This window comes from Lepisma saccharinum, chromosome 26 (genome assembly GCF_977018435.1).
Source record: "Lepisma saccharinum chromosome 26, izLepSacc3.1, whole genome shotgun sequence".
NCBI lineage: Eukaryota > Metazoa > Arthropoda > Insecta > Zygentoma > Lepismatidae > Lepisma > Lepisma saccharinum.
The window spans coordinates 57,034,106-57,046,353 of record NC_139254.1 but is presented as its reverse complement, the minus strand read 5'-3'; the positions used below and the strand labels follow the sequence as shown (position 1 = coordinate 57,046,353).

The 12,248-nt window shown below is 40.0% G+C and overlaps 1 protein-coding gene across 1 annotated transcript in view; it reads right to left on the bottom strand.

Annotated features, from left to right (window-relative positions):
- The window catches only part of LOC145979739 (neuroligin-3-like), a 122,164-nt gene that overhangs the window by 9,715 nt on the left and 100,201 nt on the right, over positions 1 to 12,248 (bottom strand). The window contains exons 4-5 of the mRNA XM_083112724.1: positions 11,997 to 12,148; positions 4,125 to 4,243 (exon numbers count right to left, since the gene is read on the bottom strand). Of these exons, the coding sequence (XP_082968850.1) occupies positions 4,125 to 4,243; positions 11,997 to 12,148 (271 nt within the window). The remainder of the gene's footprint in view (positions 1 to 4,124; positions 4,244 to 11,996; positions 12,149 to 12,248) is intronic.

The following is a 12,248-nucleotide window of genomic DNA, read 5'->3' as shown; positions in this document are numbered from 1 at the left end:
TAGCTTTCGTTGTTCTCAGATGTGGCATGATTGACAAATGTTGTAAACAAGTATTACATGATTGACAGGTGTTGTAAAAATGTATGACAGGAGTTGACAATAAATGGTGTAGAAATATGTCATGTTTTATTGATGGTAAAAACAAGTATATGACAGTCCCCGTCACATGTTTACAACACCTATCAATAATGTCAAACTTGTTTACAACACCTGTCAATCAGGTGAAACTTGTTTACAATATTTGTCAATCATGTCACACATGAGAACAATAGCTAGATCTAACAAATGTTCTCAGTGCTACTAATGTCATCTCTCATCACTCAACATTTCTAAGCATAATTTTTAGTAAAATGTAATACAAATTAATGCATGAATATTAGTAAAGAACAACAAGTACTTTTCTAATTTATAAATTAAAGAGAAGATCAAAAGGAAGCAATAAGTAATTCTACTTAAAATGGTGTGCTGTACTAACTTGTTTTAAAATATTTTGGTCAATAAGACAATATATTAATAACCGTAAACATCTTAACCAAAATACCCTAGATATTACTATCAAATATAAAATTAACTGATACAAACAAATACAAGTTAGTTAGAAGTAATACTCCTAGATTTCAACTTACCCAGAACTGCAGTAGAACGAACATATTGATAGGCTTAGTTTATGCATCTCTGAATTGACATGGAAACTGACACAACAATGAACAATACGTCATGAATTCCATTGTTTACCGCTACAGTAATTCAAATCAATTCACCTAACATGCATGAGCATAATATTGGATCTTTGATATGCAAAAGTCTTACCATACGTATCAATCTATGATCATAACATTGCTAAAGGGCTTACCACAAATGTATCTGCTAGATTAGAGCGCTTGTATTTCTGGCTGTACAAACGTAAAGAAGATGCTACGCCGAAGATTACAGATAGGTGAAAGCAAAGAATGAGATATCGAGAAAGTAAAGTAATTATTTGTCTGTAATGTTTCCAAACGAAAATAAAGATCCCTAGGAAAATATTTGTGCCTAAAAGGGATGGGGAGACAGGTGAGTGGAGAATGTTACATAAATTAGAAGTACATAATTTATGTTCATGTCCAGATATTATTAGAATCATTAAATCAAGATGACTTAGGTGGGCAGGCCATGTGGCACGAATGGGAGAGGAAAGAGGAGTTTACAGGATTCTTGTTGGGAAACCTGATGGTAAGAGACCAGTAGGAAGAACAAGACGAAAATGGAGGGATAACGTTGAGATGGACCTAAATGCTATATAGATCTTGCTCAGGATAGGGACAGATGGAAGGCCTGCGTTGCTGCAGCAATGAACCTCCGGGTTTAAGAAGGCTAGAGAGTTAGTTAGTTTAATGTCCGTACTACTGAAGAAGATAGGTTAAAATATTAAACATGCAATTCATATGTGTAAGATATCTGAAAAAGCACGCATCTACACATGAGCATTACGAAGTATAAGCAAAGCAGTAAATTCACATCTTGCACAACGGGAGTGCGAGTGATGTCAATCTAGTTCTACGCTTTATGATATGCATGTGTACAACGTGAATTCCTACCCGTTTTGGATTTTCTTTCGCTAACTACATTTATGAATTCATTCTCAGGTAGGAACATAAATCGTATTCATAAATAACTTAATTTTAAGATGGGTAGATGAAAACTGGATTAATATGTGTGAAAGGATGGAACTCCTGCAAGAACTTATGTCTTCAATCTCTTGGCAAGATCAATACACTCGTGAGCACCCTCACCAACTTCCTTAAGGTCCATTCCATTCTCACCTTGGATTTCCCAAAGGTCTCTTACCACCAGGTTACCCAACAAGAACCTTATTAACTTGTCTCTATCCTGCTTAATGCGTTCGTGAAAAAACACAATTTTAATTAACGTCTATTACGTAGGTATTAATACTTAAGAAATATTTAAATGTGGAAAAATGAATTGAAGGGGAAAGGGTAAGCCATTTGTCTCTCAAAGAAATACATATCTGCAAACATGAATTTCTCTAGTTAAGCTGCATATGCAGGTAAAATGAAATTGTTCTGAACATTCTTGACTCTGAAAGGAAAACCCGTTGGAGTATGGTCAGTAAACGTGTTTACCTTTATGTACGGTTGTGGAAATAAATACTTCTCCCATAACACTACTGGTACGAGGGGTGGCTGGAAAGTTCATGAAATCACCCGGAAGAAATAAAAATTGAAACAAATTGTTGTAGCCATTAGAAAGAGCATATATTGTAAACCTCTTATCCTGCATATGATCCTTTTGTCATTGTTATTTTTTTTGTTTCACGTTCAGTAAGAAGAGATGGCGGAGGACCTAAGGAAATTTGAGAAGAATGAGCTTCGCAGTGTCATCAAGTTTTTCGTGTTGCAAGACAAATCCCCCATGGATATCCATAAAACTTTGCATGAGACTTTGGGGGAACATGCCCCAGGATATACAACAGTAGCCAAATGGGTGAGGCGTTTTAGGACTGGACATGGTGAGACTGAAGATGAACCCCGCTCTGGCAGGCCTGTAAGTGCAGTGACTAGGGAAAACATTGTCAAAGTGCACGACATGTTCATGGAGGATAAGCGCATATCCACCAAAACCATTGCTGCGTATCTGGGGATATTGCGTGAGTGTGTGGGTGTCATAATATCAGAGTATCTGGACATGCGGAAGCTCAGTGCGAAATGGAACCCAAAATGTCTGAATGCTGACCAGAAGAGAACACGAGTGCAGATGTCACGGGAGATCGTGCGCAAATTTCAACACCCTTATGATTTTTTGCGCTGTCTGGTGACTGAAGATGAAACATGTATTCACCATTATGATCCACAGACTAAAAAGCAACCCATGGAGATGCGCCACAGTGGGTCTCGTCGACCGAAAAAGTTCCGAAGTCAAAGGTCAGCAGGGAAGGTTCTGGCATCGGTCTTTTGGGATAAGGACTGTGTAATCCTCATAAAATATCTTAAACAGGGTGAAAACATCAGTGCTGCTGTTTATTCCCAATATTTGATTGAATTGAAGGCGGCTCTGAAGGAAAAACGTCGGGGAAAAGTGAGCCGTGGTGTGCAATTTCTCCAGGACAATGCGCCCTCGCACAAGGCCCATCAAACCATGCAATTGCTGGCGGATCTGGGCTTTACCTGTCTACCCCACCCACCCTATTCCCCTGATATCGCCCCATCCGACTATCACCTCTTTCCAAACCTCAAAAAACATCTCAAGGGCACACATTTTCCGTCCGAAGAGGCACTGGTTGAGGAGGTGGAGGGCTGTTTTGCATGGCAGGACAAAACCTTCTATTTGAAAGGGTTATAAATGTTGAAACATTGTTGTGAAACGTGTATTGAGCTTCGGGGGGAATACCTTGAAAAATGTATTAAAATGGTTGTTCCAGCTGTATTCCTTCTGGGTGATTTCACGAACTTTCCAGCCCCCCCTCGTATTAAGGTTATATGGGGGAAGTATTTTGTCCTCATGACTGTACCCTTCACAATATAAAAATGTGTGGATTTGCGGTATGCATTTTATCATGAATAAGATCATGGCAAGAGCGCCCGCAAGGAGGGGGTGGGGAGGGTTAGCCTTCTTGAGATATGTGCCGGCCCCCGTGGATGAGTGGTTAGCACATCGCGTCAGGACGCCAGGCTTCGAATCCCACCCCTTGCATGGATGTTTGTGAATGTTCATTCATCAGTCATCATATCATCACTCATCCCCATCTTTGCAAGTAGTCAAAAGTGGCAGGCAGGCGAAGTAAAATAAAGCAAATCAAATAAAGGACTGAGATATCTGGAAAGATCTTTATGTAAGTCAAATCTTGAAATTTTAAAGTGAAAACGTAGACAATGGGTGCCGTGAAAGATAGCAGATTAAGTGCCTATGCAGATTATGCCAGTGCTGAGGATGCTTTATGAGAATTCTGTGAACTGGAGGACAGCATCACTCCATGTTTCCCCAACTTTAAACACCCGCTGAGAAAAAAATCATGCGAGCTGCCTTGAGTCATGAGTTTAAAAACGTATGGAAAGAAACACTTGTAATCATGAGTATTCTATGAAACACTCTATAATGCAGACCATGAATACAACAGTAATTCTTACCAATTTCTATGTACTTCTGATGAACGCTGTCGTATTCCTCCCAGACGATGTTCTTGAACCGATTCCTCTCCTTCGACCCGCTCAGAACGAGTTCCTGCTTGTGAGGTTCATTTGGGTTTCTATTGAAGAAAAAGAAGAGGGAAAATCAGCATAAAAATAAATTTACAGATATATAAACAGATATTGTGCCAGGCCTTGCATATTGAAAACATAATTTCCGATTCTTTGAGCTCACTACAGGACATACTAGACTTTTCCTCACTCATCCACCAGAGAGCTTTCAGAGTGAAGCGACACTTGTCGCTTGGAAACGAATATTTAGAAATAAATGCAACCTTTCGTACCGACGTTACGCGAATACGTGTAATTCGGACTCGTCGGTTATCTCAGTCGTGTTCCTTCGGTCTCTTGAGTGATCCAACGGGAGGGGGAGGGGGGCTTGGCTCCCCTGGATAAAGAGTGGAGAAAAATGTCATTCTCTTCATTTCGCTCTTTTACGTGGAGAGTAAAATAGATGTTAATCCATTTCCAAATAATTAAAAATAAAACATTTCCCTCCCTTTGAAAATGTTATTTCCCAATCTCGTGAAAAAGTGGCATTTGTCCTCCTGGAAAAAAAAATGTTTGGTCCCCTCGGCCCATGCTCGGTCTGTTGGCCGTGCATCCACACTCACTGCTTTTCTGCATACTGCAGGGAAGAATGTCTGTTCCGGTGTGTGTAGTTTTTGATCGAGTCGCTTGTTGCTTCCGTATGTAACCCCCGTGTCGCGTTGCTTGTTGCTTATCGCTTCAGGGTACAAAATATGTTAACGTTACATTCTCTACACTTACGTTAGTGTTTATTCATTATTTTCTCTTCAAATGTTAACAACTTTCCTTACTGACAATACCCTTTTGGAGGGTGTGCAGTGGCCGCATTGGAAATAAATTACTGCCGGTATGCTCACCTGTCTTTTGGTACAATTATGTGTGATTTCTTAAGTGATACATCCATTCTTATTCTCTTTATTATATCACGACAGATAGCACTTCTTTTCATTTGTGCCACGTATGAATTGTAATAACTATTAATGTATTATACACAAAACCACTAACTTCTGCAGAAACTTCTAAGCCAAGCTGCGTAATATCAGTGACACACGTGTAATGTTTTAGTAAATAGCTACTGGCCTAAATAATAAACAAATAAATACACTCGTTAGTAAGTTTAATAAAAACTGGACTCACCTATTTGTTGGAAGGTGTCCGTTTTAGAAAAATATCTAAACTCATTTTTCACTTGTGACACTCAGATGCAAAATGATTGATTGATTTGTTGTTTTAAGTCCACTTTATGCACAGAAAGGCTAACTGGGACTGGACCTACGGTTTAAAGTGGGATCCGAACCATGTTGTGCCTCCGCCGGGTATCGAACCCGGGACAGCTTTATTACAACGTGATGACCAGAGTTAGGATTTTTAGGGGAAAATTTCATTGGGAAAAAGGAAGGGAAAAGGTGCTAAAATACGAACCTAAATACGGGCCTATAACCTCCCAGAAATTTTGAGCAAATCAACATTTTTGAATGCAATCAGTAAAGAGCCAGGGCCAAAATGCAAAGCACATTAAAATGATTCGCGATTGTCACTTTTGAAAGGAAATATTTTCAAATAAACGTTGTGAATCCAGGCCCCTAGACCTCACCTTTGTACTATCATCTTTTACAATTCCAGCCCCTAAGAAAAAATTCTGTTTGTTTGTAATGGATACCGTGGAAAATATACTGCAAAATCCATCATCAATCGAATACTAAAATTGGTAAACGCTGTAAGTGCCACAATAATTCAAACACCGTTTTCCACGTTAAACTGAGAAATGTGCCATGCTTTATAATGTGGTAAACGTGAAATGTGGCTGGTAGCCCTCTAAGTAGTTCAAAGGGCGTGTAAAGAGGTCACTAGTGTGCACGTTCTTACGGGCTGATGTGCGCAACGATGCGATTTCCCAACACTTTAGCTTTTGGCAATTACAATTATTTGGAAACGAGGACATACGTATGTGGTTCGGAGATCATGGGCGTTCGCTACTGGGAGGGGAGACGGATGAAGTCCAACGTGAAACTCTCTCAGCCTGCCTAAAGAGGCTATGACATAATAGAAAGAAAGAAACATGAAGAACGAGAGAGCCGGGAAAACTATATAGAGAGAAAGGCAAAGGAACAGAAGGAGATAGGATGAATGAAAGGGACGTAAAGTAATAGGGAGAGAGGAATAGCGAGAGAGAGAGAGAGAGAACGAGGAAGAAAGAAGGAAATGTTAGGTAAATATGTAAATAGAGAATAATAGAAAGGAAAAGATAAAGAAATATTGGAACGAAAAGAGTAACAGAAAGAACTTTATAGAGAAATGGCGAAAGAAAACAATAATATAATATAAACAGAGAAAGAAAGGGAAAATAGAGAACAAACAATAAGGAAACAGACAGAAAGCAGACATGGCCACCGAAAATATTTATTCCACTCTTCACCCCCGCTCACTAAATTCCCATTTGGTAGACTATCATTAATTACAATAGACTTGTGCTGACATACCATAAAAAGAAAACAGTAAAATTAGCAACACCAAATAAACATAGGAGGCTAGACCATTATTCCTAATAACACCAGGGTAAGCACTAACAGTTGAAGAAATTAAGGAAAATATTTCTCTAATTCCTAAATTTTTCGTATAGATATCTTGGGTGATATAATACAATCAAACTAAATAAACCACAGCAGAATATGCACAAATGATATTGTCAATCCACACTTGCAATATATTTTGTTATTTTGGTACAATATGGTACAATTGTGTGCAAACAGGTGTTTACTAAATTCGCTGTGCTTCTATGTGTGTTAACGTAATTGTAGTTCGTATGGCCTATGGTTTGAACAGAATTAATACTTGTTATTAATAAGGTACGAATGATGTTCTGCCCTTTAAGTACCTACCTTTTTAGCTAGGTTATGAAAGCTCCATCTACCTTCGGCCGAAAGGCAACATGCAAGACCGTGATTCATAACAGTACATTAAATCACTTCATTTCATTTGGCGGCATTAAATCCTCTCAAGGCATAAGATATTTATCTCATTTTGTACTTTCAACTGCTAAGCGACCTGCTTTCCCATGCGCTTCCCCGCGCTTCAAGCAAACTTAATGAACAAGGTCCTGAGAGGGTGGAGCGCACTAGTGACCTCTAGCGGAGAAAGTTGGATACCAAAACATTACGCTCTTCGCCTTAATATTTCTCTTGGATTTAATTAACTGTTTCCTTCTGGAGGCCCGGCTTAGCCATCCGAGGAGAACGAAGAGACAGCCAGGGGTCATAAGCAGGGAGAGCGGAAAAACAGGGGGGGAAAAGGAAGGGGAAAAATGTCCCAGAGGAGAGGAACCCTTCGCCTGGCTCTGAGAAGGGCCGCAAGTCGCAGCTGCTGCCGCATTTATTAACACAAACACGCCTTAATTGGGATTCCCCGGGAGTCCCCACCACTTTTCCCGTCACTTGCGAAGTGCAACAAGGTGAGCATGAATATTCAGCTCCCATATCCGATTCCGCCGGCATATGTGCCTCGAGAATCGCGCACGGTTTCTAATATGAGAAATGAAAACAGGAAAAAAAAGCGGTAAAGATGGCGGGGTGGGGAAAAAGGAAATTAATTTCGCATATGTGCGCGGGAAAATAACAAGATTCTTTAAAGGTATGAGATTAAATTTTACTAATTGCATGTGCGTGGATTGCTAAGTAGAATGTGCAGCTGAGCACTGCATATGGAAGTGTTCTGTGGTTGTTGGGTATGTTCCACGAACCCTTGTGTGAGATTATGTGAGATTTAAAAGTTACTGCACCGTAAAACCTAAGGAATGAAGATTGTCAAGCAACAAAACGGCTTGCAAATGAGATACTGGCCATAAATAACTCACCATTTCTCTGGTATTCATAATCCCGAAGGTTTCTCGCCCCAGCTTATATGGGAAATGGTCAATCTAGCTTGCCATTCTTCTTCGGGGTCACTCCTCCATCATTCCATCCTAATCTTCGCCATTTATAGGCCATTTACTACTGTGTTTCCCAAAAACGATCCCTTAAACTCTTCATTATTTTGCAATTCGTGGCAATTGGCTTTTCGCCGAAGACTTCTTTGTTTCAATACTTTAATACTATTAGACGATTAATATAGATATACAATTATGTATTGTTTGTTTGAATTTGTTTTAATTCCACATTATGCACGGACAGGTTATTTAGGACTGGACCAGTGACGTATACTGAGTCTAAGATCTGGCTATCTGACTATATCACGTTATCCTAGGCTATGAATATGAATAAGTTTACCAACTCCTAAGAAACCAGGTTGCCAACTCATAAGAAATTAGGCCGCCAATTCATAAGAAATCAGGTTGCCAACTCATAATAAATCAGGTTGCCAACTCATAAGAAATCAGGTTGCCAACTCATAATAAATCAGGTTGCCAACTCCTAAGAAATCAGGTTGCCAACTCACAAGAAATCAGGTTGCCAACTCATAAGAAATCAGGTTGCCAACTCATAATAAATCAGGTTGCCAACTCCTAAGAAATCGGGTTGCCAACTCACAAGAAATCAGGTTGCCAACTCATAATAAATCAGGTTGCCAACTCATAATAAATCAGGTTGCCAACTCATAAGAAATCAGGTTGCCAACTCATAATAAATCAGGTTGCCAACTCCTAAGAAATCAGGTTGCCAACTCACAAGAAATCAGGTTAACAACTCACAAGAAATCAGGTTAACAACTCACAAGAAATCAGGTTGCCAACTCCAGAATAACCATCATCATCTCACAGATATTAATAATTTTATTTACAATTTTTGATCGATTTTTTTTCCTGTATTTTACTCTCTAGACTTCAGACTTCGCAGATAGCCTAGCTAGCCTAGAATATACGCTCCGGGACTGGACCTACAGTTTAAAGTGGGATCCCAACCACTGTGCAATGTGCCTCCACCAGGTATCGAACCCGAGCATTTCAGTATTGATTCAATTTGCTTAATTAAAGTCACTTTTCTGTCACTTTTGGCTAATAGTGAAGATGAGGATAAGTGATAATATGACGAAATGGATAAGGGAACACTCAGAAACAACACCCATGCCCAGGGCAGGATTCGAATCCGGGACCGGTGTGTAAGATGAATCTTTTACAAAGATACCCAAATGTCAACCTCCCTTACATGCAGTACAAACTGGACTGCATTTTGCAGTCTAACGAGACTCTGGCGCCTGGACTCACAGCCAGTATAATCCTGTGTGTGGCTCGTGTTGTGTCGTCTGCATATGTTTGTGATTGTCCCTTAATGTTATCACCATTCGTCCAATTTTCGCGAATAGTCAAAAGTGGCCGAAAATCTAAGTATAATAAACCAAACAATCAATCGAACGTAAAGAGATGTTAATTATGTGTAAAAAGAAAGGAAGGATAATCATTGAAAATCAGGAAGGGGAAATTTAGTAATATAAAAGATGTCATTACTCTCAGACGGTAAGCAAGCAGTCCAATCAGGAAATATTCATGGAATGCTTGTCTCGGATTGTCGAGTTGGATTTGCTGAGCGGGAGGAGCAGGAAGTGGGCGAGTAGGAAGGATGACACCTGAATAACTGGGGATTGTAATGTGGAAAGAGGGGAGAATAAAGAGAGGAGAGAGGAGAGTCCAAAGGGGATTCGATCGGGAGACGTTGGTGAAGGAGGTATAGGGGATGAGCTCCACAGTTCCGAGGAGATTCAGGTCTATCGCTGAGACGGGAAAGAATCCTTACTTTCATATCCAAATATGTGCAGGGTCCAATATTGACAATGTAAGACGTGTTTGAGTGTGCGATTCCTTTACGGTAAACTTCTTTTAAAGTTGTGTTTTAACCTATCGCAGCTTAGGCTATGTATTATGTAGTACTAGCTGATTGCCCGGCGTTGACCGGGTATTTATTTATCCCATTCTTGTATGAGACAGGAAAATAATGAATTCTAACTATAGTGTAAAATGTAACTAATTTTAAATGTTAATGTCACCAATTACTTTATTGACTCCGAAAACTATGGATTCGACACTAATCTACGTCATTTGTGGCATTTTATTTTTCACCCCCTCTCACCCCCCATGCCGATAGGAGATGAAGTTGAACCGCATTGGGAGTGTCACGAAAACTATAGATTCCATTCGCAACACAGCCTGGATGTTAGACAACCCGAGAAACACTATCGTTGTGCGGATTGCATAGAGTCACGGCTGTATGTTTGTGCGGAATTTAATATCGCTGGTTCTCGATTATTTTTACATATCACCCCTTCCTACCCACCCCTAATGGTAGCAGGGGTGTCTTACCCTCACAGTATTTATTTCCAGATTGCAAGGATACGTATACCAAGTTTGGTGGAAATCGCTCCAGGCGTTCGAGAGTTATGCTGGAACAAACAAACACACACACATATACATCCATATATATATATATAGATTAATGTGTAAATAGCATCGAGCTTACACACCACAGAAAATTGATTCTAGTACAGAGAGGATATTACCCAAAGTAGGCCAGCCAGTCTTTACAGTTTGCAGGTAACTGAACGCGAACTCAGAACCCCTAGCGTTGCAGTGCGCTGTGCTTACCACTCTTCCGCGGAGGTCGGCTGAAGTTCAGTATCGTGCAACCTTCGCAACCCAACTATTTGTATAGAAATGTTATCATAACTACTGTATTTCCCATAATTGTTTTAGTGTAGGGGACCATTGTCTCATAGACTTCCTTTCCATTTCAGCAAATTTGCGTCTCTTTCTTACATCTTGGATTAATCGCAAATATAAGAATGAATGGTGAAAGGATTATGAGGCAAACATAATGGTACCTACCTAGGATTCAAACTTGAATCGCCTGGCTTCGTGTAACCACTTTACTTAGGAGCCTTGATTTCACTTTCATAAATGATATTAGAGATAATTATGACATATCATATCTCAATGAAGTTTGTTTAAGACGCTGTTTTTAATATTATTCTCATTTGAACGATTTTGATACCTGATTCACATTAGTTGTTATTATTAAGTTTTGATTATCGAATATCAGATGTTTCGATCTGTAAGGATATAACTAACTAACTCTCTAGTCTTCTTGAACCCGAAGATTTATGGCTGCAGCAACACAGATCTTCCATCTGTCCCTATCTTGAGCAAGACCTGTTCACTCTTTTCCATCCCTGCCGATTACCTTTAGGTTCATCACAACGTTATTCCTCTATCTTCGTTTTGGCATTTCTACTGGTTTCTTACCATCAGGTTTCCCAACAAGAATCCTCTAACTCTTCATTCCTCTCCCATTGCTGCCACATTGCCTGCCCATCTAAGCCTTCTTGATTCAATCATTCTAACAAAATCTGTAGATCAATACGGATATATACAGGATGCCCCAAAATGATTACCCTGATTTAATTGCTTATATTTTTGTATATTTGAAATTCCGATAAAATGTTTTTCCGGGTTTAGGCATCCTTAACAGATGGAAGGCCTGTGTTGCTGCAGCCATGAACCTTCGGGTTTAAGAAGGCTAGATAGTTAGTTAGTTAGTTAGGCATCCTTAACCGTTGCAAGCAGCACCCGTCCAGCGTTTAAACACAACTCGAGACAGCAACGCTGCCACCAGCACGCCAGTTCTTTCTCTATGCAGCCAAGAACCCTGTTGAGTATATCACTTAAAGAGCCGTCTCGCACCAGGCTTTGAAGCCTCACACGTCTAAGAGCATTGTCGGATATTTATCTTCCCAAAGTACGCGGCCGCGTCATGGAGACGTCGGCCGCGCAGACACTCAAAGGAGAGGAAACATACGTACCCGGTGCGAGCGAAGTTACTCCAGTATATCATGATTGCCTCAGACAGAGCCACTTCCGACTTGGTGTAGTTGCGCGGGAAGTGGTTCATACTCTCCACCAGAGGGGCACCGAAGACATACGGCAGCTCTTCACCATGGACCGTTCCCTTCCTCTGAAAAAGAAGAATATGTGTATATGAAGAGAAACATATTTGCTTCGACGGAACGCATACATAAAACTTTTCATGAGAAAGATTTATGAACACAAATATT